The sequence below is a fragment of the Canis aureus genome, chromosome 8 (assembly GCF_053574225.1).
Source record: "Canis aureus isolate CA01 chromosome 8, VMU_Caureus_v.1.0, whole genome shotgun sequence".
NCBI lineage: Eukaryota > Metazoa > Chordata > Mammalia > Carnivora > Canidae > Canis > Canis aureus.
The window spans coordinates 28,403,115-28,430,317 of NC_135618.1; the positions used below are offsets into that span (position 1 = coordinate 28,403,115).

The 27,203-nt window shown below is 35.3% G+C and overlaps 1 protein-coding gene across 1 annotated transcript in view; it reads left to right on the plus strand.

The window, feature by feature from the left end:
- The window catches only part of SLC30A7 (solute carrier family 30 member 7), a 91,091-nt gene that overhangs the window by 3,599 nt on the left and 60,289 nt on the right, over window positions 1-27,203 (plus strand). The window contains exons 3-5 of the mRNA XM_077905620.1: window positions 14,292-14,405; window positions 18,621-18,708; window positions 19,374-19,500. Of these exons, the coding sequence (XP_077761746.1) occupies window positions 14,292-14,405; window positions 18,621-18,708; window positions 19,374-19,500 (329 nt within the window). The remainder of the gene's footprint in view (window positions 1-14,291; window positions 14,406-18,620; window positions 18,709-19,373; window positions 19,501-27,203) is intronic.

Genomic DNA, 27,203 nt, shown 5'->3' on the forward strand with positions numbered 1-27,203 from the left:
ATGAAGAATGAGGGAATAAAGAATGTATGGAGTTAGTCTACCTATACTAAATTTACTAACTACCCCTGTTAGAAAGGAAGAAAACCATTAAACTTTTCTCTTATTTTTTGAAGTTAGTAGGAAAGGTAGGAATACCATATGTGATCTTTCCTTCTAGGGTTCTTTTTCCTTTTAGCATTTCATTTTGATTGCTATTTATTGTTGAGTAACTAGTTAATCTCAAGTTAATATAGTATAAGTATGTGATTTTGTACCATCTAGGATTAAGTTCTTTTTCAAGCTACAGAAAAATCTCCAAATAATGTTTTCTTAAATAAGACAGAACTTTATTTCCAGGATGGCTGTTTGAGTTCCAGCCATCCTTAGCATCGGATTATCCAGAATGGAGAGAAAAAGAGGTAAAAAGTATACATAGTATCTTTTAAGGAGATTTATCTGGATAGACTTAGAGGACTTTGACTTATATTTTAGTGGCTAAACCTTTAATCATTTTGGTCATGCCTAGTTGCAGATGTCATCATTGTTCCAGTCAAACAGGTATTCTGCTGAAAGTCAAGGATTCTTTACTAAGAAAGAAAGGGAGTATCTGGATACTGTAGGCTCAGGAAGTGGGACTAGAAAGAGATAAGCTAGTCTCCTATAGATAAAAAACTGAGGCCCAGGGTTTTTTTCCAGAGTAGCAGCAGAGCCTAGAAGCACCTGTCATCCTGGAGGTTTTCTTTTTTTCTTTTTTTTCCCCTGCTAACCATGATTCTTTTCTAGTATCTCAGTATTGTTTCCTTTGTTCTTATGCTCTTTTGTTCTATGTACTTCATTGTCTGTTAGAAAATTTAATTTCAGTAATATTTCTTACTAAAGGTGTTGCAGTCATTTTCCCCTTAGGCATAGAGCAAATTCAGATAATTCTAAAGGTAAATGTCTTTGTATTAACAAAGTAAATATTTGTTCAGGAAATGTTTTAGGCTATACCGGACATTGATTTGTTCCTACTTCTGTATAGTATATCATAGCATATGTTTGCAGTGTAACTCCTTGGTAAAGAAAATGATTCTATTAATCACATTTTTCTATAGAATTAAAACAGATACATCTTAGTCTTTTTTTTTTTTTTCATCTTAGTCTTTTGTCAGTTTTCCCCTCTCAAAAGACAACATTAATTACCAGTTCCTGGTGATGACTTTTGCTTTCTTCAGGTTTTCTTTTTCTTTTTCTTTTCTTTTCTTTTCTTTTCTTTTCTTTTCTTTTCTTTTCTTTTCTTTTCTTTTCTTTTCTTTCTTTTCATATTTTATTATTCATGAGAGACATGGAGAGAGAGGCGGAAACACAGGCAGAGGGAGAGGCAGGCTCCCCGCAGAGAGCCCCTTATAGGACTCAGGACTCAATCCCAGGACCCCGGGATCATGCCCTGAGCCAAAGACAGACGCTCAACCATTGAGCCACCTAGGCATCCCAAGGTTTTATTTTTCACCTTAAAAATGCAGATAAATGTTCCATTTTGCTGAGAATTTTTTTAAGTAAGGGATTATATAATGGGATGTAGTGGAGTTGAGGGTTTTTCATCATAACTCTCCTTAGTTTAGCAACTTATGGAAATGTCAGGATTCTAATTTCTTGCTAATAAATTGGTAGTTAATAGTTTTTTCCACCTTCCCAACTCTTGGGATCCAATCTTGATTATTCCTTATCTTCAGTTTTGAATTAATCTTTAGCAACCATTATAAATATACTGTTAGCTTAGTTACCAATAGACTTTAAAAATTTTTTTTACTATGGGGACGCCTGGGTGGCTCAGCAGTTGCGCACCTGCTTTTGGCTCAAGTCGTGATCCCGGGGTACGGGATCGAGTCCTGCATTGGGCTCCTTGTGAGGAGCCTGCTTCTCCCTCTGCCTATGTCTCTGCCTCTCTTTTTCAGTCTGTGTCTCTAATGAATAAATATATCTTTTAAAAATAGATTTTATTATGGAAAATTTTAAACATAGGTAAAAGTAGAGAGGTTAATAAACCTCATGTCCCTATCACCAGATTTAACATTTATGAAATGTAGCCTATTTCATTTCCTCTTGCTTTTACCTTCCTCATGCTCTTATCTGTCCCACCACTGGGTTATTTTAACACAGATACCAAGTATAATTTCTTTCAAAACTACTTCAGTATGAGTCTCTAAAAAATAAGAGCCCCCCTCCCCTTTTTATACACTATCCAATGCAATTCTCATCTTTAAAAATTAGGAATTTATTAATATCAAATGTCTAGTTAGTGAGTGTTCAGATAACTCTTATTGTCTCATAATTTCTTTTTACAGTTGGTTTTATAAATAATCCAGACAAGATCCAGTCCAAACAAGATCTATAGTATTAGATGGGTATGTCTGTTAAGTGTCAATTTATGGGCTCTCTTTCTTCCTTTCTTTGTTTTTGCCTCCAGTAGACCTTTTCCGAAAGCTTCTTTTGCTAAATGTTCTATTCATGTTTATTATATTTTGCTTCAATGAACAGATTTTTCTTTTATATCCTAAGAAGTTTTCATTGTTAAAATATCTTTAGAAAATAGTCAGTTTTAAAAGAGTTTAAAAATTAATCTTAGAGAAACTAGAAACTGATAGTGTTTATAGATCAGAGCCTAAAACAAGAATGCTGCTTTTAGCAACGCATTTTTCTTCATCAGGTTACATTTGGTATGTAAATCAGAAAGCCTGAAATATTCTCTATGCTGTTTATATTTATAAGGAAATTTATGCCATGTAATTTAAATGATAATTCAAAATAAGAAACATTTGCTGATACTGAAGATGAGCAATAAAATTGACATTCCTCATGAGTAGCCTTTGATACATGATAGCTGGACAGAGAACTAAGTAGACTTTTTCTTATTAGTTTGCCTACATGGTTGCAGTTGAGCAATTTTCAAGTCAAGATAACAGTTTTAAAGGGCAGCCCGTGTGGCTTAGCGGTTTAGCGCTGCCTTCAGCCTAGGTTGTGATCCTGGAGACCCGGGATCGAGTCCCACGTCGGGCTCCCTGCATGGACCTTGCTTCTCCCTCTACCTGTGTCTCTGCCTCTCTCTCTGTTTCTCTCATGAATGAATAAATAAAATCTTTAAAACAAGAACCAAACAAATAAATAAATCGATTATATTTCAATGCTTTAAGAGAACATGATGTTCTTCCATTTAAAAGAGGGGGTGGTTTTTCAGGTAGAATCGTATTTTTATAATATACTGAAAATGTTAACATTTTAATGAAAATTAAATCCACTTAAAATTTAAATAAAATTGATATCTCCTTTTGATGAGTATTAAAATTCCCAAGCTATATCTATGCCTTTTGGAAAGGGAACGTAATTGCTAGTTTATACAGAAAAGGTTTATCATTTTTCCCCCATTAAGGCAACATTTGGTGTCTACTAAATATATTTAAAATGAATTTGTCATAAAAAAGATAGTGTGTATTAATTTGCTAGGGCTGCTGTAACAAAGAGCCACAGTAGAAAGTTACTGTCTTGTAGATCTGGAGACTAAAATTCTAAGATCAAGGTATTGGCCATGTTAGTTACTTCTGAGGTCTGCAAGGAAGAAGCTGTTCATGCTTTCTCTTAGCTCCATTTGCTTCTCTGGCAGTTTTTCACATTCCTTGGCTTGTAGAAGTCTCATCTGATATCTTTACTCTCTTTGCACATCTATCTCCACGTTTCCCCATGTTATAAGGACAACAGTCATGTTGGATTGGGGTCCACCTTACTGACCTTATTTTAATGAATTCTGTCTGCAGCGACCGTGTTTCCAAATTAGCTCACACTCTGAGGTAGTGGAGATGTAGGACTTCAAATTAAGAATTTGGAAGAGGACACAATTCAACCCATAGCAGGTTTTACTAAATATATATGTACATCAGTGTATCAGTAAACATTTTTAAATTTATATTTACTTAGAATGAATGCCCTGCCTTCTTCTACAGCTAATTTATGGCCACCTAAAAGAAAAGTCTCATATATAATAAAATCCTTAAATTAAATCCTTGAAGTAAAAATGTCAAGACCCATGGATAAAGTGGAAAAAATAAGCATACTAAGTATGTAAATTAATGTAATTACTGAAATTGACTTTTAAATTTAGTTATAAAATTTCATAAAGTTAAGGCAGGATGGGTAATAATTCTCATTGTCAGGTTTTACTCTAATACAACTACATTGTTTTTATCAGTAAAGAGAGGTAATTTTCTGAAACTCAAATTTTATTTTTAAAGATTTTATTTATTCATGAGAGACACAGAGAGAGATGCAGAGACATAGGCAGAGGGAGGAGCAGGCTCCATCCAGGGAGCCCGATGTGGGTCTTGATCTCAGGACTCCAGGATCACGCCCTGGGCCGATGGCAGATGCTTAACTGCTGAGCCACACAGGCGTCCCCTGAAACCAAATTTTATTTTATTTTATTTTTTTAACATTTTATTTATTCATGAGAGACAGAGAGAGAGAGAGAGAGAGACAGAGGCAGAGACACGGGCGGAGGGAGAAGCAGGCTCCATGCAGGGAGCCGGATGTGGGACTCGATCCCGGGTCTCCAGGATCACACCCCAGGCCGAAGGTGGAGCTAAACCGCTGAGCCACCGGGGCTGCCCTGAAACCAAATTTTAAAAGTAACTTACCATATTAGTCCTTTATCATAGCATCGAAAATAAAATCATAATGTCTTTATTGGTGGTTTTATAATACTAGAGCTGTTCTTCAAATGGGTCTTTCATATTTCAAAATACAATAAAGTTATCTTTTCAGTGTTACGTGACTATTAAGGTTCAAGTGTGTAGTGTTGTGAAGATCCAGTTATTCAAGGAAAAATTTTAAATAACAGATCTCAGAGAATTGCATGAAAAATAAGACCTTTACTGTGTCCTCCACAGGCATCAGTTTTCCCATTTAGTCTTTTTATTTATTCCTTCTCATTCTGCTTTGAGTTGGGTATTACATGGGTACAGACAGTGCTTAAACCGTATTTTGCATCTATATTTGAATAAGATGTACAAAGTTCGTGATAAAATTTAAGACATTTTCCAAAATATTTTGTGATGACTTGAAAGAGATTTATAAATTATCTTTGGGGGAGCACCTGGGTGTTCAGGTGGTTAAGTGTCTGACTCTTGGTTTCTGCTGAGGTCATGATCTCAGGGTCTCAGGCCCTTTGGTGGGCTCTGCACTGCTTGTCACTGCCCCTCTGCTTCGCCTCCTTTGTGGGCTTGTTCTCTCTCTCTCTCTCTCTAGAATAAAGTCTTTTTAAAAAGTTATCGTATTTTTTGTTGTATTTTACTTCAGTTTCTAATTTTATAATTATTCCAAATTATGAGAACATTTTAAAACTGCCTTTTCTACTTAGGTGAGGAATGTTTTTCACTTTTAGTTTGTAGCACTTATAATTAAGGAAGACTAACCAGATTATTAAGAGCTATAGGTCATGCTGGGAACACTAGATATTATGAGTTAATTAATATTTAATATAGTGATTTATTGATAGTAATGGTAATAGGAATATTGATATAGCTTTAATGTGGCAAGCACTGTGATAATATGTTTCACATATATTAATCCTTTTAACATTTATGACACTTTTTATTATTACCTTAAGTGATGGCTGAATTGAGGTACCAAGTAGTTAAGCAACTTTGGATTCACAAAACTAGTAAATAGTGAAGCTGGGATTTGAACCCAGGTACTCTGACTTCAGAAGTAGTACTCCTAACCACCCTAATACTCCTTGGTTTTAAATATTGAGCTGTTGATATGCTTGCTTTCAGACATTTCTATTGGGCTGTCTTCAAGTTCACCGATTTCTTTTCCTCAACTGTGTCCAGTCCTCTCATAAACCAATTGGAAGAATTCTTCAGCACTGATAAACTTGTTTTTTGTTTCTTCCTTTTCCATTTAATTTTAATTTTTAAAAAATTTTTGTAATAAAGGTTTTATTTATTTGAGAGAGAGTGCGTGTATGGGAGCAGAGGAAGGGCAGAGGAGGAGGGAGAGGGAAAGAGAGAAACCCTAGCGGACTCCTCACTGAACATGGAGTCCCTCATGGGGCCTGATCTAACTACCATGAGATAATGACCTGAGCAGAAACCAGGAGTTGGATGCTCAAACAACTGGTGCCCCTTCCATTTAATTTTTTAAAAAACATTTCAGGCGCTCCTGGGTGGCATAGTCATTGAGCATGGGTCTCTTTGGTTTTGGCTCAGGTTGTGATCTCATTGTCATGGGAGAGAGCCCCATGTTGATCAAGCTCCTCACTCAGCTCGGCATCTGCTTAGGATTCCCACCCCCCTGCCCATCCCATTCATGCTCACTCTTTTCTTTCTCTCAAATAAATATTTTTTAAAATTTCATATTTTTATGCTGAAATTCTCTAGTAAGTCATATGCTTTTTTTTTTTTTTTTGTAAGTCGTATGTTTTGTTCACCTTTTTCCATAGATTCTTTAACATATTAATTACTATTGTGATAGTTCCAGTATCTGAGCCAGAATCTTGGTCTGGTTCTGTTGGTTGCTTTATCTCTTCACAGTGAGTTCTTTCTCTTGCTCTTTTTTTGTGTATCTTGAAACTTTTGACCAAAGACTGGATATTAGGAATAAAGAGCTGTGATTATTGGGGTTATAGTATTTATAACTAGAAATAGTCCTCTGTCAGGCCATTAACTGGGTTAAGTTTTTGCATGTGTCACAGAAGCTCTCCATATTCATGGCATTCCCACCCCCACCCCGACTCCCCCCAAGCTGTAGACTGCTGTTTCTTGTCACTCAGGGTTAGGTTTGTGGTGAATGACTAGGGGCATTCATTAACTTAATCCAGCCTCAGTCTTAGGCAGGCCCTGTGAGCCTGGGCCTTGAGAGTATGGTTTTTTTTTTTTTTTCCTCAACATTTTTGCCCGTCCTGTGAAAGCAAAACTCTGCTGTGTACATGTGGATAGTCTTGGGTGAGAGTGAGTTTCCTGCTCTTTTCCCAGTAGTAGTAGAACATCTGCTTTGTATTGATACAGAATTCTGTGTTCCTCCTTTAGTGACTTTTTTTGGTGACTATTCTAGCATGCATAATATGAATTTTTAACAGAAATAATGTGTTTATCTTACAATAATATACTCCTATTTTCATCTATTCTGTGTGCTTTTATTGTCATTTATTTCACTTTTATATATTTTAAGCTCCACAATATGGTACACCTATGTTTGCTTTATACCAGCGGTTAGTGAACTTTGTCTAAACAGCAGATGGTGAATATTTTAAGCTTCAAGGGCCATAACGTCTCTCTCATGATTTCTGTATTCTGTTAGAGGACAGAAGCAACGATAGACAGTATTTAAACAGATGAGTGTAACTGTGCTCTAGTAAAATTCTGTTTACGAAGATAGATGGTGGTCTGGGTCATAGCTTGCTGATCCCTGCTTTAGATAGTTATCATTTTAAGAAACTAGCTTTATTGAAATGTAATTCATATACCATACAATTTACCCATTTAAGGTAATGGCTTTTAGTTGATTGGCTATTAGTATACTCACAGAGCTGTAAAATCATCCCAACAATCAATTTTAGGCAAGTTTTATTACCCTGAAAGGAAGCCTTGCACTTGTAGCCATCACCCTCTAATTCCTGTCCCGATTTACCCTAATTCTAAGTAACCACTAATCTACTTTCTGTCTCTATGTATTTGCCGACTCTGACCTTTTTATATAAATGGTGTCACGTAGTATATGATCCTTTGTGACTGGTTTGTTACACTTAGCATAATGTTTTCAAGGGTCATCTGTATTCTACATGTATTAGCATTGATTTATTTTTATTGCCAAGTAATATTCCAGCAGCGTGTGAGAATTCTGCTTTCTCCACATCCTCACCAACACTTGTTATTGATCTTTTTTTTTTTGGCGGGGGGGAGAATCAGCTCATATTTAATTGTAACATCTTAAAATCGGACAAGTGTTTTGACATCTGCCCCTAACCCCATCCCCCCGACATATTTAGTCTCTTTAAAATGACAGGAAAACACCAACCAATCACAGGGTCAATGGGTTTAATAAGTTTACCCCTTCAGTTCCTATTTGCAGCACCCAATAATCCTTTGAAATACCAGACAGACCTGGCAGTGGCCAGCAGTACACTTCAGATCTCCAGAGTTAAAAGTTCAGGTTCTCTGAGCCTTCGGTGTTGCAGTGGCACTTGTCCAAAACTGGTGCCTCCCTACAGCTGGGGAACTTAATATACCAGTGATCTTTGATTTTGCTATGGTAGAGTGGGTATGAAGCTGTTTCTCATTGTTTTGATTTGAATTTCCGTGAAAGGTAGTTAATGATGTTGAGTATCTTTTATGTGCCTATTAGCCATTTGTGTGTCTTTATTCAGGTTCTCTGATCATTTAAAAAATTGGATTATGTTGGGTCCTTGGGCATAGTTGATTAAGTGACCACTTAGTTTCAGCTCAGGTCGTGATCCCAGCATTATGAGATCAGACACTGCATCCAACTCCATGCTCAGCACAAAGTCTACTTAAGACTCTCCCTCCTGTATGCTCTCTCTCTCTTTTTCAAATAAATAAATGTATCTTTTAAAAATATTGGATTATTTATCTTTTTGAAGACTTTTAAGAATTCTTCATATAGGGAGTGCCTGGCTGGCTCGGTCAGCGGAGCATGCGACTCTTGATCTCAGGGTTGTGAGTTCGAGCCCCATGTTGGGTGTAGAGATTACTTAAAAATAAAATCTTCAAAAACCCAAAATAGAGTTCTTTGTATATTCTGAATATAATGACCCTTGTCAGATATATAATTGGCAAATATTTTCTCCCATGTGTGTATTTTTTCACTTTTTTTAAAAAAATTTTATGGGGCAGTCCTGGTGGCTTAGTGGTTTAGCACCACCTTTAGCCTGCGGGTGTGATCCTGGAGACCCAGGGATCAAGTCCCACGTCGGGCTCCATGTGTGGAGCCTGCTTCTCCCTCTGCCTGTGTCTCTGTATCTGTCATGAATAAATAAAATCTTTTTTTTAAAGATTGTATTTATTTATTCATGACAGACACACACACACACACACACACACACACACACACACACAGAGGCAGAGACACAGGCAGAGGGAGAAGCAGGCTCCATGCAGGGATTCTGACATGGACTCGATCCCGGGTCTCCAGAATCACACCCCGGGCTGAAGGCAGCACTAAACTGCTGGGCCACCGGGGCTGCCCTTTTTCACTTTTTTAATAGTATTCTTTGAAGAACAAAAGCTTTAAAATTCCAGTGATGTCCAGTCTGTGTTTTCTGTTTTTTCTTTTGTTACTTGTGCTTTTGATGTCTTATTGATATAAGAAACTATTGCCTAATCCAAGGTGGTGAATGTTTTAGTTTTCATGTTTATTAGGTTTTTGATCCATTTTGGGTTATTTTTTATGTATTGTGTGACATAAGAGCAAAAATCATTTTTTCATTGTACGTATCCAATTGTATCAACACATTTGTTAAAAGTATTCTTTCCATCTTGTCATTCTTGTCAGAAGTTAGTTGACCATAAATGTGAAGGTTTATTTCTAGATTCTAAATTCTATTCCATTGCTCTATAGGTTTACTTTTGTGCCAGCACCACACTATTTGATTACTGTAACTCTATAGTAAACTTTGAAATTGGGAAGTGTGAGTCCTCCAACTTTGCTTTTCATTTTCAATATTTTGTCTATTCTAGGTCCCCTTTTTTCTGTATGAATTTTAAGACCAGTTTCTTCAAAGAAGTCTGGGAATTTGATAGGATTGAGTTGAATCTATAGATCAATTGAGGAAGTATTGACATCCTAACAGTATTGTCTTCTGATTTGTAAACATGGTTTTTTTTTTTTTCCATTTATTTAGGTCTTTTTAAAAATTTTCAACAATATTCTATAGTTTTAGAAGTTTTACACTTTTTCGTTAAATGTATTTTTTGATGCTATTGTAAAGGAAAATGAAAAAAAAAGTAAAGGAAAATGTTTTTTATTATTTTTTATATCACTACTACATAGGAATACAGTTCATTTTTGTTTTTTTAAATAATAAATTTATTTTTTTATTGGTGTTCAATTTGCCAACATACAGAATAACACCCAGTGCTCATCCCGTCAAATGCCCCCCTCAGTGCCCATCACCCATTTACCCCCACCCCCCGCTTCCTCCCCTTCCACCACTCCTAATTCGTTTCCCAGAGTTAGGAGTCTTCATGTTCTGTCTCCCTTTCTGATATTTCCTACCCATTTCTTCTCCCTTCCCTTCTATTCCCTTTCACTATTATTTATATTCCCCAAATGAATGAGAACATATAATGTTTGTCCTTCTCTGATTGACTTATTTCACTCAGCATAATACCCTCCAGTTCCATCCACGTTGAAGCAAATGGTGGGCATTTGTCATTTCTAATGGCTGAGTAGTATTCCAGTGTATACATAAACCACATCTTCTTTATCCATTCATCTTTCGATGGACACCGAGGCTCCTTCCAGTTTGGCTATTGTGGCCATTGCTGCTATAAACATCGGGGTGCAGGTGTCCTGGCGTTTCATTGCATCTGTATCTTTGGGGTAAAATTAACAAGGCAGGAAACCGCAAATGTTGGAGAGGATGTGGAGAAAAGGGAACCCTCTTATACTGTTGGTGGGAATGTGAACTGGTGCAGCCACTCTGGAAAACTGTGTGGAGGTTCCTCAAGGAGTTAAAAATAGACCTGCCCTACGACCCAGCAATTGCACTGCTGGGGATTTACCCCAAAGATACAGTTCATTTTTGTATGTTGATATTGTATCCTGCAATCTTGTCAAACTCAATTATTCTAATAGGTTTTTAGTAGAGTCTTAAGATTTTTATGCATGATATCCTGTCATCTGCAAATAGTGATAGTTTTACTCCTTCACTTCCTATCTAGGTGTCTTTTATTTCCTGCCAACTTCCCTTGTTAGATCCTCCAGTACAATGTTAAATAGAAGTGGTGAGAGGGGACATCTTCATCTTGTATCTGATCTTAGGGGAAAGCATTTAATCCTTGGCCATTAATGGTGCTGTGGGTTTTTTGTAGATGCCATTTAAGAATTGAGCAAATTCTCTCTATTCCAAGTTTGTTGAGTGTTTTTATTACAAAGAGAAGTGTTAAATTTTGTCAAACTCTTTGCACCTGTTGAAGTGTTCATGTGGCTTTTGGTTTTAATCCTATTGATACAATGGATTAGATCAATTGATTTTCACATATTGAACCAACCTTGCATGTTGGGATTAATCCCACTTGGTCATAGTGTGTATTTTTTAAAGTATATATTCTTAGATTCCATTGGCTAGTATTTGTTGAAGATTTTTGTATGTGTATTTGTGAAAGATTAGTCTGTTTCATTTCTTGTGGTGTCTGTTGTCTCATTTTGGTATAAGGGTAATAATACTGCTCTTAAACAATGAGTTGGGAAGCATTCTTTTGACATTTTTTTTTTTTTTTTTTGAGTCTTTGTAAGGGATTGATATTTATTGTTCTTTAAATGTTTGGCAGAATTTACCAGTGAAGCTGTCTGGGCATGGCCTTTTCTTTGTTGGAAGTTTTACAATTGTTCATTCAATCTGTTAGCTTGTTATAAGGCTATTCAAAAAACTTTCTTGAGTCACTTTTGCAAGATTGTTTCCAGGAATGTGTCTTTTTCATCTATGTTACATAATTTGCTGGCTTGTAACTGTAGTATTTTCTTATGATTCTTTTTATTTATGTAAAGTCAGTAGTGTATTTTTTTCATTCCTCATTTTAGTAATTTTAGTCTTTTCTCTTTTTTCATGGTCAGTCTACTTAAAGGTTGTGAATTTTGTTGATATTATCAAAGTTTTTGTTTTTTTCCCTCTTTTTTTCCAATGATCTTTTAAAGTTACTAAAAATAAGAAAAAAAGATCTTTTGTATTTACCCACTAATTTTCAGTGATCTTTGTTTCTTTACACAAATCTAAGTTTCCATCGTAACATATTTCTGCTTGGAGAACTTTAATTCTTTTAACTCAGATCTGCTGGCAATGAGTTCTCTCTGCTTTGGTTATCTGGAAAAATCTTTGTGTTCATTTTTGAAAGATATTTTGCTAGATACAGAATTTAAGGTTGACATTTTTTTTTAAATGCTTTAAGGACATCACTCCATTATTCTGTCTTGAGTAGTTTGTGATGAAAAATATACTGTTAATTTTATCTTTGTTTTTCTTTTTTCTGGCTGTTGTCAAGATTTTCTCTTTCTCTTTGGTATTAAGCAGTTTGTGAAGTGTGGAGAGATTTTCCTCAGCTTGGGATATTTTATTTTATTTTTAAAAAGGTTTCATTTATTTTTTATTAATGAGAGATACAGAGAGAGAGGCAGAGACACAGAAAGAGAGAAGCAGGCTCCATGGAGGGAGCCTGACACGGGACTCGATCCTGGGTCTCCAAGGATCACCCCCTGGGCTGAAGGCAGGCACCAAACCGCTGAGCCACCCAGGCGTCCCAGCTTGGGATATTTTAAATGTCTTGAATATGTGGTTTGTTTTTAAAAATTCTCAAGCATTTCCTCTTTAAATACTTTCTCTATTCTTTCTTCTCCAGTACTGAGAGTTCAAATATTTGTATTTTAGTCTCCTTAATACTGTTAAAGACTTTTACTGCTTTGTTTTTTGTTTGTTTTTTTTTTTTCCCCACTCCTTTTCTTCTTTGTTTTACTTTGGATAATTTCTCTTGACATGATTCTTTCTTTCGTGTTCCTTCTGCTCAGAAGCCCATGTAGGTTATTATTTATCTTCAATATTATGATTTTTTAAAAATGTTTTTGTCATTTCCATTTGAATCTTTTATAGTTTTTATCTCTGTGAAAAGTCCCCGATTCATGAATTTTCTCCAACTTTATACAACATCCTTTAACATATTAGTCATATTTGTTTTAAAGTCTCCATCATAGTCCAATCTCTAGGCCTTTTCTGATTCTGATTCTGTTGATTGCTTTAGCTCTTGACAGTGGGATTTTTGTTGGTGGTGGTTTTTTGGCCCTTTGATCTTATGTGTCTATAAATATTTATTGAGTGTTGGATATTATGTTTAAAAAAATAAAGGGACCAAGGTTTTTTCTGTTTTATTTTGTTTTGTTTTTAAGACTTTATTTATTTATTTGAGAGAGCATGAGCAGGGGAAGGTAGGGACCAAGGTTAATTGTATTGATGCCCAGAAATGTGCACACTTATTATTTTGTCAGGCCATTAATGTGAGGTTTTGAGTCTGATCAATAGTTGACTAGCTGGGTTTTGTATTTTTGTTCTTCATAGTTAATTTCAATAAGTCACTAACTTATTTTTTAGTGGCTTTTTTAAAGTGACTTTTACCACCTTATGTTTAGTGTAGGGTTTGGGACCCTGGAGGGTTTTTCTCCGTGTTCTTGCTCCATTGTCAGTTTTCAGCAGGTCCTACACACCTTGCCACAGGGGAATCTCTGTGCTCTTGCTCAGCTCTCAGAGGTAGATTGCTCTGGTTTTATATTCTAGTCAAGACTTCGGTTACGGAGGAGAGAGAATTTGGTTCTCCTCCTGGAGCCTTAGTTTTAGGCAGTCCCTTGACACCTGAGTTCCAGAATGGGCATTATTAATGTTCCTTCCCCTTCTCCCACCTCTCCCGACAGCTTGGTATCAAGAGAAGGAAAAACTGTCTTACCCCTCTTTATTTTTTTTTTTTTTTTAAATTTTTATTTTATTTATGATAGTCAGAGAGAGAGAGAGAGAGGCAGAGACATAGGCAGAGGGAGAAGCAGGCTCCATGCACCGGGAGCCCGACGTGGGATTCGATCCCGGATCTCCAGGATCGCGCCCTGGGCCAAAGGCAGGTGCTAAACCGCTGCGCCACCCAGGGATCCCTCTTACCCCTCTTTAAACAGCAGCAACCTTTGCTTTTTATCAGTGTAAGATCTTGGGCCCAACCTGGCTTCAGACTGCCCCCAGCAGCACGTGGCTGGTTTTTTCTCCCTCTCTTTCAGTGACAGCTGACCTTTGCCAGTGACCAGAGGGTGGGCAGATCCCTGCCCCTCATCCAGTAGCAGCTAGCTTTGTTTCTACCCCTCTTTCACCAGAAGCTCGGTTTTTTTCTTGGGCAACGGGCGTCAGAGTCCTCAGATATTTAAAACTTACTGTTACTATCTCTCTATGTATCATATTTCAGGGTTGTCTATTTAGAAGATTAGTTACCCGGTAAGCACAGGACATTTAAAGAATTTAGAGAAGAATGCTCACTATTTGATTACTGTTATAATATGCCAATATGTCTGTTCTTTTACAGCTTAGGCTTGATTTCCGACTCTTTTCACATGTTTTTCGATAGCACTGCCATTTTGGCTGGATTGGCAGCATCTGTTATTTCAAAATGGAGAGATAATGATGCTTTCTCTTATGGGTAAGACTTTTAAAAAACTTTTTTATTAAAGTATAAGAAATACAGAAAATACACAAATCTTGAGCACATGAATGTTCACAAATTGAACACATTTGTGTAACTTGAACCCTTAAACCCCCTCTCATGCCTCCTCCTGGTTTCTTCCCATGTAGCACCCCAAGGGTAACAACCACTTCCCTAACTTAGTAGATTCATTTTACCTATTTTTGAATAGTCTTTAATTGGAATGTACAACATATACCTCTTTTTTTTTTTTTTTTTTTTGTATCTAAGTTCTTTTGCTTAGAGGTAAGACAGATTTTTTTGCTAGATGGGGGATTTTCTTAACTCTTAACCTATTTTTTTTTTTTAGAAGAAGAAAGTTTCACTATATGAAAACAGTCATGTTTCTTTTTCTTTTGTAAAGGGATATTTTGCTATTAATTTATTTAAAATAATTGTTTCCTAATATGATTTTATATTACTTACCCTCTTCAGCTCTGCTTTTATGAAAAATACTCCTTTTTATACTCTTGCTCAATTTGGATAATTAATCAAATATTTGGAGAGTGTTTCTATGCTGGAGAGACTATATTGGAACATCTGCTCTCACTTCTGAGCCTAGTAGTATTTAGAGGCCAAGTTGGCCTTTTGCCATCTCTGATTGGGGGAAGCAGTAGAGTGTCCAGTGTTTGACTCTGCCTGAGTGTTTTCTTTTTCTTTTTTGAAGTCATACAATATTTTGCAGTGCAATTATTATTTATGTGTACAGCTCTCAAGGATAATATCCTTTCTCTGTCTCCCCCCTCTTTCTCTTCCCGGCTCCCCATTCTCCCTTCTCATTTGTTGACCCTTTCCTCTCTGTCCCCCTTCCTTGTGTGCTTTCTCACAGTCTCTCCTTTCTTTCCTCTCCTGTTTTCTCTTTCACTCTCATCCCCATACTTATCCTCTGTCATCTCTCCTGAGTTCCCTTCTCCCCTTTCTTGTTCTCTCTTCCCTGTTCCTTGTGTCCCTGCTCATGGTCTTTCCAGAGTCCTCAGCCTTCCACTCTCCCCTCCCTCTTTCTCTCCTGCACATCTCTCCCTCTACCTGTAACCACTGTATCTCTCAGGCTCTTTCTTGTTCCCCCTCCCTCTCTCTGAATGCCTTAGTCCTAGTTCTTTCCTATTCTCTTTCCTTCTCTCACTGATCCTCCCCTGAGGTGTCTCTCATTCTCTCCTGCCTGCGTCCATCCACTGTCTTAGGCATACTGCCTTTTGTTCTCTCTTTTACTCTTGTTCCTTCTCGGCTTCCTCTTTCCCTTCACCTTTGCTTTTGTTCTTGAGCCAGCATGCATGCACTTTCTCTTGTACATGCTCTTGTTCTCTTCAGATATTTATTGAGAGCCCACTAGGAGTCTAATCTTTTGTTGCTTATAAAGACAAATAAGATATGGCTTCTGCCTTGGAGGAACTTGTGCTCTAATGGGGAAATAGTGCTGTAAAAACATAGTAACTATGTTGTGACAAGTGCTGAAACAAGGGTATATAAAATTCTGTGACAGAACTTACTGATTTGGGGTTTAACTGAAGTGATGTGGTTATTTGTAAAATTACAAAAAGTCAGACAAAAACCACTAATTCTACTGTTTTTGTAGACTACAGTGAAGGATCTGTATATCTATAAATTCAAACAGCTCAAAAGAGAACATTTTCCATGACTATGCAATAAAAAAATTCTTAGTATATTTTGAATCATTAAAGAAAGATTGCGTGTAAGATTCTAATCTTGTGTTGGAAAATTAATAATTTATATATATTGTATATCAAAAATCTGATTAGAACATCTTAACAAGTTTTTGAGAAAAAAATTTTTTTAATTATTTTTTAGGATAAACAGGTAACTATAAAAATTCTCAGTTCCTTAAATCTAAGTGTATCTATTATTTTCTATTTAGAATACATAATCTCCCACTGTAAGATGGTTTTTAGGAATAGTTTTGAATACCTTCAGTACCAAAGCAGGTTTTACTATTCAGCGTTAACTAGTTTATATAAAGGAGTGATATGCCATCTTTTTGTTTCTTGTTTTGTCTTCTTGGTTGCTTTTTTCTTTTGAGAAGGGAAAAATTAGGGAGTAAAATCTGATGCAACATTTGAATCTATTAATCATTGCTACATTAGTTAAGTAGCAGTGCCAGTAAAATGTTAAGTACCAGTACATCAAAATGACACTGAATAGGCTAAGCCTAAGGATGAATCCCCAATACCTGCCCCGTCCCCCACCCCTGGTTCAGTATGATCACAGTAGCTGACTGACTGCAATAGAAAAATAATAGCAGAGGGGCACCTGAGTGGCTCGGTGGTTGAGCATCTATCTGTGTTTGGCTCAGAGCCTGATCCCGGGGTCCTGGGATCGAGTCCCACATCACGCTCCTCACAGGAAGCCTACTTTCCTTCTGCCTCTCTGTGTCTCTCATAAATAAATAAAATCATTAAAAAATAATAATAATAGAAGAAATCTGAGAGGCAGAAGACTTTTCTGTATTTGTTTATAGAAAAATCATCTTTGTGTCTGGTCACACTCCTATTTTTGAAATAGTAGTGCCAGCATAAAAGTAATATATGTCTGATAGCTACATGCATATGTACGTACCTTTATATATATGTACATACACTGTATCTTTTTTTTTTTTTTTTTTTTTGCCCTGGCTAAAAAATTCAGATGTCTTCATACTTAATGAGGCAGTAGCAAATTTATGAATGTGGTATGTTTTAATTCCAAGACTCACTGTGTTCAAGTAAACAGTCATTTGTAAAGGCAAGTATGTCTAGTTTTCACAAGTTTTTCACTTGAATTCTGTAACCAAGTTCAGCAAATATCTTAAGCCTAATTAAATCACTTTAGACCAACAGTTTGTCAGAATTTATGGAGTACCTACTGAGGTAGACATTAGAGACAAAAAGATGCCTGAAAAACATTTCTACCTTTGATCTTGAAGTCTAATGGAACTCAAGGACAAAAGGCTTTTGCATTAACTATGGGAGTAGAAGAGTGGGTTAAAAGAAAATGCTTTTCATTTTAGGTTAGTAACCCTGCTGATATATTAGATAAGTTCCTAAGTGTTTGCTATGGAAAGCAAGCTGAATTTAATGAATGTTCTCTCATGAAAGATAAAAAGGCATATGTTCTGACAAATATTATGTAAATTTAATTCATTTGTATGTGTTAGAAGGTAGAAGTATGCATTATTTCTGAGTGCAGAAATATATGCTATGTTGGAGTGTACTGACAGAGCAAACTCCAATGTAACTGAATAGAGTACATTTTAAAGAGTTTGTTCTCTTTACTTTAAACATTTTTTATAGTAAAAATTGTATTATCTAGAAGTTGACATAGAAAGCTAGAAAAAGCGGTATTTTTGATGCTCCTATTATTTTGTTTATGGACCAGAGTAATTAACTGCTGTCAGCACCCTTTGAATAATGTTAGGACATGTAAAACTGCCAGGTTAAAGTTGGTTCTCATGACTTTAACTAAGCCAGATAATACCTTATGGAAAAAATAAAATCTTTCCCCGATGCTTCATGCAGGTGGGAAGCAGAAAGCTTCAGAAGTCCATGGAGGAAAAGACAGATCTTTTAAAAATAATTTAAGTAGTATCATATGAAGCTAGAATTGATTCTAAAAATAGGTAATTGAAAATTTTTTGTTAGATTTATTAATCTTAGAAAAGAGTTGTAGAAGTATAAATCTCAAAGTTGTCTCTAGGATGACTCAGAAATAATTTTATTTTCCTTCAAATCAAAATTCCATTTTCCAGAGATTTGAAAGCTGATAGGTACAAAACAAAAAGTATAAGAAGTTCTTAGAAAAGAAGCAGTAAGTTCGAAAAACCCTTCATTTTCTTCTACTTTTTATCTCTTGATCTTTCCTTCTGTGCCTATTTGTCTAGTCCAGGGGCGACTTGAGATTTACATTTCTGTGGAAGAGGTCTTTCTAAATCTACTTACTCTAAGAAGATCTTTTGATTGGCTTGTAGAAGTGAATGTATTTTGTGGTATTGTGCTATTATACATAATTTGTAATAATTCATTTCCTCATTTCTACTATTATATAGAATAAAACACTATATTATAAATATTAGGACTTTGCTGGCTGCTTATATAATATGTTTTATAATCTCTGATTGTATGTAAATTTATGATTTGATTTTTAAGAAATGATAATTCAATTGTTTACTTTGCTCTTCCTTAGGTATGTTAGAGCGGAAGTTCTGGCTGGCTTTGTCAATGGCCTATTTTTGATCTTCACTGCTTTTTTTATTTTCTCAGAAGGAGTTGAGGTATTGTAAATAATGATTAGAGTCAGTAAATTACATTTCTGTAACAAAAATGTTTATGAACTAAAGATATATGTGGGCTGTTTTCACACTATTACTGAGGACAGTCTTGGGTTAGATAAATTATTGTATAAGAGGAGCTTACAAAAAGAAAGAAGAGCTTACAAAGTAGTTGAAAAAATTAAATATATGTGAAACTACTTGAAATTCAAAACAATGAAATGGTATGAATGAAGCATTAACTCTGAAAAGTAAAGGCACAATCCGGGTAGTGAGGTCTGTTGGGAAGAGTTCTTAAAATAGAACCTGAGAGTTTTCCCAGTGAACTTTTATATTTGGTATATTTAAAAAAAGAGAGAGAGAAAATTGAAAAATCAATGAACTTAAAATGAATGGCAGTATTATTTAAGATACCAAAGAGGGATGGGTTTTAGACCAAATAGTCATGCTTTTAAATATTGGTGTTTATTTAAAAATAGTAACTATTACCTTGTCTGCATTAAGTGAGCACTGTTTTTTTTTTTCCTCTATAGACTGTTTGGCATATATTTTTAGAATGGTTTTCATTTTGAAAATAACTAAAAAATTTTAAAGATTGCTTTTTGTTTTTACCAGTTGATCAATCAGAAATTATTTCAATTCCCTTTTTTGTATTATGTGTTTTCTAGAGAGCATTAGCCCCTCCAGATGTACACCATGAGAGACTGCTTCTTGTTTCAATTCTTGGGTTTGTGGTAAACCTAGTAGGAATATTTGTTTTCAAGCATGGAGGTCATGGACATTCTCATGGCTCTGGTATGATGGTTAGAACCCTTTGTTTCTTCATTTTCTCTTTTCCATCATAATTATCACTTTTGAAAATTGATAAATTCAAATTCTATGCTGATCTTTAATAACAGAAATAATATGTTAATAGATTCTTATTTATGTCTTCCAAAACCATCACTCCCACTTCTCCATGTTCCTCCATCTGAGTATCATCTCAAGATTACACGCTATCAGTTTGGTGTGGATCCCTCCAGACCTGTGTAGGTTATCTGTTTAGTATGACACCACTTATATAAAACCAACAAATAAACTTTAAAAATCACAAAATAAATCTAGCTAGTAAAACTATAGTGTTTGTGGGTATAAAATTTATTATACCATCTGTCTTTGAAATCCTGCTATTTGGTATGCATCAGTCCACTTTCTCTTGTTAACACATGAAACTCCATGGTGTGGGATACTGTGGCTTATTTAACTAGTCTTCGGTATATAGACTTTTTAAGTCCTTTCCATATGCATATCCTTGTGAACATATGCAAGTGTTTTTCCAAAGCTGTACTGTCCAGTTTGGTAGCCATTAGTCACATGTGACTGTTTTAAATTTAAATTACAGTTACTTAAATTTAATAAAATTAAAAATGCACTTCTTCAGTTACACAAGTGATAGTTCAAGTGCTCAGTAGCCACATAGGGCTGTCATATTGGATAGCATATATAGAACATGTCCATCATCACAGAAAGTTCTTTGAATTGCACTGTGCTGGAATATAGAGTTGCTGGAACACGGGAAGTACAGTTTTTAGTTTCAATAGACAATAGCAAATTGCCCTTCCAAAATGACTGTCATCCATCCACATTTACCCTGGCAATGAATGCCAATGCTAATTTTTCCCACTCACATTAAAACTTATTATTATGGGTTTAAAACTATTTTGCTAATACTTTGATAAAAATGATACCTCATTTTATTTATTATTTCTCTGACTAGTGATGAGGTTGAAAATCTTTATGTTTTTAGGCCATTCAAGTTCTTCCTCGGGATCCCTGGGTGGCGCAGCGGTTTGGCGCCTGCCTTTGGCCCAGGGCGCGATCCTGGAGACCTGGGATCGAATCCCACATCGGGCATCCCGGTGCATGGAGCCTGCTTCTCCCTCTGCCTGTGTCTCTGCCTCTCTCTCTCTCTCTCTCTACCATAAATAAATGAAAATTGAAAAAAAAAAATTAAAAAAAAAAAAAAAGTTCTTCCTCTTCTAAAATTGTCTAATTTTTGCTTGTTTTTCTATGGTCTTCTTAATTTATAATAATTTTTACATATCTTATATATTTATACATTTTGTATACTAATCTTTTTATGTGTTGCAAACATCTTTTCCTAATCTATGGCTTATCTTTAAACTTTTATGTAGGGGTTCTTAATTTAGATATAGTCTTAGTTTTTCTGTCTTACATTTTTTCTGATATGTTTTCTATTTTATTTGAGAAGTTTCCTATTCTCATAAACATATACTCTTGTACTTTAATAGTGTTAAAATATCAGGGTGTTTCTCCTCATCCATTTTGCTCCTTTGTATGTAATTTGTTTTTGTGTTGGGGTGAGTTACGACTTAACTTTTTTTTTTCATTGTGAATAAACAGTTTTCCAAGCACCAATTATTAACCTGCCTTTTACCCCATTGAGGTAAAAGAACACTTTTAGCCTATTTTAAATTGCATTTCAAAGTTAGTTGGGCCTGTTAATTGATTTTTTCATCAGCTTGTCAAGTTGTATGAAAAATCTTTTTGGGATTTTGATTGGAAATGTTTAAAAAAATTTTTGTCTTTTACTAAATTGTCTTAGCTACTTTTTAATATTTTTATATTTTTTGGTCAGTTCATTTTTAGGTAGTTGAATGTTTTTATTACTATTAAGAATAAAAACTATTGGGGCAGCCCTGGTGGCGCAGCGGTTTAGCGCCGCCTGCAGCCCGGGGTGTGATCCTGGAGACCCGGGATCGAGTCCCACGTCGGGCTCCCTGCATGGAGCCTGCTTCTCCCTCTGCCTGTGTCTGTGCCTCTCTCTCTCTGTGTGTCTCTCATGAATAAATAAATAAATAAAATCTTAAAAAAAAAAAAAGAATAAAAACTATTATTCCTGCTTGTCTTTTTACATAAACAGGACCTCTAGCACAGTGTTGATTAGAAATACTTGGTTTGGGGACGCCTGGGTGGCTCAGCAGTTGGGCGCCTGCCTTTGGCTCAGGTCGTGATCCTGATGTGTCAGGCACCCTGCGGGGAGCCTGATTCTCCCTCTGCCTGTGTTTCTGCTCTCTCTCTCTCTCTCTCTCTCTCTCTCTCTCAGTCTGTGTCTCTCATGAATAAATAAATCTTTTAAAAAAGGAAATACTTAGTTTGTATCCTTGTATCAACCTGGATGATCACCTGAGTAACTTAAAAAAAACACTGATGACCAGGTTTAATCCCAGAACATTTTTATCAGAACATCTGGAGGAAGACCCAAATATCAGCATGTTTTAAAGCTCTCCAGATGACTTTAATATGCATTCTTCATTAAATAAATAAAGAATGCTAGTAAAGTTTTACCATTTGGTCTAATGTTTATGGTTTGTTTTTGATGAAACTACTTTATCAAATTAAGGATATTACTTTTCCTGCATCTATTGAAGTAATCAATATTTTCCTCCTTAATTTAAAATTTGTAATTACATTGATAGATTTCTTTTAAGGAACCATCCTTAAATTTTATGGTTAAAATGTATCCATTTAGATGTGCTTTGAGGTATATGGTCCATTTTCAGTCAATTTTTTTAAATGGTGTGTGACAACTGTATACAAGAAAATGATTTGGGGGCCAATATATATATAAATAGATCTCCAGTTGCCTCAGTACCATTTGTTAAAAAGATTATTTTGACACAGCAGACTCTCCAATGAATTCAGAGCCCAAGGCAGGGCTCAATCCTGTAACCTGGAGATCATGACCTGAGCGGAAACCAAGAGTCCTACATTTAACCAACTGAGCCACCCAGGTGCCCTGCTTCTTCAGTACAATATTAAATAGAAGTGATGAGAGAAGACATTCTTTTTTTCTTGATTTTAGGATGAAAGCATTCAGTCTTTCTTCATTAAATATGTTAGCTGTGTTAGCCATGGGTTTTTCAGAAATGCCCTTTATCAGGTTGAGGAAGTTCATTTCTTCCTAGTTTACTAGGTGTTTTTATTACAAAAGGGTATTGAGTTTTGTCACAGCTTTTTTTTTTTTTTTTTTTTTTTTTTGAGATGATTAGTTGGTTTTTATCCTATATTCTATTAATATGGTGTATTACATTGCTTGATTTTTGGGTATTGAACCTCCTTTTCATTCTTAGGACAAATCCCATTTGGCCATGGTTGCTGTTGCTTTACTTGGTTTGCTAGTATTTTGTTGAAACTTAGTGTCTTTGTTATTAAGGAATTTTGGTCTGCAGTCTTTCTTTCTTTCTTTCTTTCTTTCTTTCTTTCTTTCTTTCTTTCTTTCTTTCTTTCATTTTTAAAGATTTTGTTTATTCATGAGACACAGAGAGAGAGAGAGAGAAGAGAGAGAGAGAGAGAGGCAGAGGGAAAAGCAGGCTCCCTGTAAGGAGATCAATACGGAACTCTATCCTGGACCCCGGGATCACGCCCCAAGCCAAAGGCAGTTGCTCAACCACTGAGCCACCAAAGTGTCCCTGGTCTGCAGTTTTCTTTTGGTGTCTTTGGATACCATTGGTATCAGGGTAATACTGGTCTTATGTATTGAATTGGGAAGTGTTCTCTTATTTATTTTTTTAAGAGGGTAGGTGAAGAAAAGTGTGAAGTATTGGTATTCTTTTTTTTTTTTTTTAAGTATTGGTATTCTTTAAATGTTTGCTGCAGTGAAGTCATCTGGGCATGGATTTTTCTTTTTTGGAAGTTTTTAATATATTCTTTTTTTTTCTCTCTTGTTCTTCGTTTGCCTGTGATAGGTCTGTTCACATTTCTGTTTCCTCTTGATTCTGTTTCAATAATTTCTGTATTTCTAGGAATGTTTGTCCATTTGTCTATTCCATCTACATTATTTGTTTACTTGTTTATAAATGACTTTTTAAAAATTTATTCTATTTCCATAAGGTCAGCAGTAAAAACCTCTCTTTTCCCAGTTTTAGTAGTTCATGCCTTCTGTCATTTTTTTCTTGGATAGTCTAGTTAAAGGTTTATCAATTTTATTTTATTTTTTCAAAGAATTCCCTTTTGGTTTTATCATTTTTTTTCCTGTTTTTCTCTTCTCTTTAATTTTATTTCTGCTTTAATATTTTTAAATGTCTTTTCTTCTAAGTACTACTGAATTATATAATATGTAAGTTTGATATGTCATGTGTTTTCACTTCATTTTCCTCAAAGTATTTTTCATTTTCCCATGTGATTTCTTCTTTGTACCATTAATTATTTAAGAGTGTGTCTTTCATTTTTCTTCTGTTGTTGGTATCTAATTTAATTCCATTGTGATCAGATGACACTATAGGATTTTAGGTTCTTCTCAATTTATTGAGTCTCTCTTTTTTTTTTTTTTTAAGATTTTATTTATTCATGAGAGAGAGAGAGAGAGGCAGAGACACAGGCAGAGGAAGAAGCAGGCCCCATGCAGGGAGCCCAATGCGGGACTCGATCCTGGGTCTCCAGGATCAGGCTCTGGGCTGAAGGCGGTGCTAAACCGCTGAGCCACCAGGGCTGCCCCAATTTATTGAGTCTTGTTTTATGACCTAGCATTTGGTCTGTATGGACAATATGTGCACTTGAGAAGAATATATATTCTGTGTTCTATAGATGGTCAAGTATTCTATAGGTATCTGTTAGGTCTAATTTGTTCATAGTGTTTCAGTCTTGTTTTTTTGATCTGTCTAGTTGTCTATTTATTATTGAAAGTAGGTATTGAAGTCTCCAACTATTATTGTTGAATTATATATTTTTTTAGTCAGTTATTTTAGGTTTTGCTTCATGTATTTTTTTTTAAAGATTTTATTTATTTATTCATGAGAGACACAGAGAGGCAGAGACACAGGCAGAGGGAGAAGCAGGCTCCCCACTGAGCAGGGAGCCCACTGCAGGACTCGATCCAGGATCCGAGAATCATGCCCTGCGCCGAAGGCAGATGCTCAACCACCAGGCCACCCAGGTGTCCCTACTTCATGTATTTTGGAGCTGTGGTGTTCAGTGTAATATGGTTATAATCATTATATCTTCCAGATAGATTGAACACAGTATGATATGATGCTCTCCTTTTCTTGCAGTGATTTTTGGCTTATAGTTTGTTTTGTCTGGTGCTTTGATAACCATTCCAGCTTTTTTTTTTTTTTTTTAACTGCTTGCATGTTGTATTTTTTTCTGTCTTTTTACTTTCAACCTCTTTGTGTCTTTGACTCTAAAGTGTATCTCTTAAAAAAATAATAAAAGTGTGTCTCTTGTAGACAGAATATAACTGGGTTATATCTTTTTTAATCCTTACTGACAATTTCTGTCTTTTGATTGGGATATTTAAACAATTTACATTTCATGTTATTACTACTAAGGTTGAATTTACATCTGCCATTATAATATTTGTTTTCTATATCTTCTGTTCTTTTTGTTACTCTAGTTCCTGATTCCTATTTTTAAATACTTTCTAGTGTGCCTTTTAATTCTTTTGTTTCTTTTACTATATATTTTTTAATATTTTCAAAATTGTTATCCTCAGGATTATTAAATAGTATCTTTAATAGTGTCTTAATTTAAAATAATTTAGTTCAGATGAATAATAATTTAGTAATACACAAAACCTTTGCTTAAATACACCTCCATGTTCACCTCCCTTCTTCATACTATTATTGTCATACAAAACATGTTTTTATGATCTCCATAAAAAGTTTTATAGTTATTACTTAATGCAGTTGTCTCTTAAAGTATATAGAAGAAATGAGTCGCAAATTTAAAAATACATTTATACTCTGTCAAAATTGCTTTTATCAGTGCTCATTATTTCTCTGTGTGGGTTGTAGTTACTGTTTAGTGTTCCTTCACTTCATTTGCAGGTAGTGTTTTTGTTTATGGGGTAATGTCTTATTTCTCATTTATTTTTAAGGGAGAGAGTTGAATTTAGAATTCTTAGTCAACTTTTTCAAACATCTTGATTTTGTTTTCCTACTGGCTTTTGACCTCCATGGTTTTTGTGGAGAAGTCACCAGTTAATCTTAAGTTCTGTTATACACGGCAAGTTATTCTTATCTTGGTGTACAACTTTCATCATCTCTTTGACATTCATCAATTTGACTACCATGTTTCTATTATATGGCTCTGTTTGAGTTTATTCTTTTGGATTTTCCTAAGTTTCTTGAATGTGTAGATTAATATTTTTCATCAAAGTGGGAGAATTTCTAACCATTATTTCTTCAGGTTTTTTTTCTTCCTGTCTCTTCTTTTTTGGGGGACTCTTAAAATGCTTAATTTGGTATACTTAGTGTTTCCACAGGCCTCTAAGGCTATGTTTATTTTTCTTAATTTTCTTCTTTTCTTCTCCTCAGAGTGGACAGTCTCTGTTGATCTGATCTATCTTCAAGTTTAAATAATTGAAACTGAGATCTTTTGTTAAGCACTTCTAGTAAATCTTTTATTTCAGTTATTATATTTCTTTAACTCTAGAATTTTCTGGTTTTTTTTTTATGATTTCTCTTTATTGATATTCCATATTGGTGAGTCATTGTTATACTTTCATTCTTTAGATATGGATTTCTTTATTTCTTTGAGCATTGTATAATGGCTGATTTAAATAAAGTCTTTGTTAAGGCCAAAATCTGGGTTTCCTTCAGAAACATTTTCTGTTGGTTGCTTTTTTCCCATGTTTGTGGCATACTTTCTTTTTCTTTGCATGTCTTATAATTTCTGTTGTTGAAAACTGGACATTTTATATTATAATGACTCTGATATCATTACCTTATTCTCTCCCTTCAAAGTTTGTTGTTGCTGATACTGTTGTTTTTCTTGTTGCATGACTGTCTTGGACTAATTGCTTTCCTGCATTGTGTGGCCACTGAATTTTTAGAGCTGACTGACTCTAATAATCACCACATTGAGAATAGAGATTTTTCTAGGAAACTGCAAGTTTGGACAAAATACTAATTGTGCTCTGGAGATGCTCTTTTTAACAGAGCTTCCAAAGTCAGGTCTCTCCATTGTCTGCAGTGCTGCTGGCTTTTAGCTACTTTCAGCTGAGCTGGGCAGGAGGTGAAATGGAAATAGCCCCAAATAAAAATGGCAGAAATGGGATCCCTGGGTGGCTTAGCTGTTGGGCGCCTGCCTTTGACCCAGGGCGCGATCCTGGGGTCCCGGGATCGAGTTCCGTGTCAGACTCCTGGCATGAAGCCTGCTTCTTCCTCTGCCTGTGTCTCTGCCTCTCTCTATATACGTATATATCTATCATGAAGAAATAAATAAATGAAACCTTTAAAAAAAAACGGCAGAAACCCTCTAGTCTTACAGAGGTTTGGTAACTTCTTGGATGGGTGCTTTTTAGTTTGTTTTCTGGTTTTGGTTTGGTTAATTATGAGTTCTGAACTGGTTGATTTTTAATGTGTCCCTTATAGTTTCTTGTTTTAGAGAGAGAGCTAATTTGCCAGTATTACCTCTCCACCATTTTGGAAGTTGATCTCCCCCTATTCACTATTTTTCATATAATGCAATGCTGGATTTGGTTTACTGGTATTTAG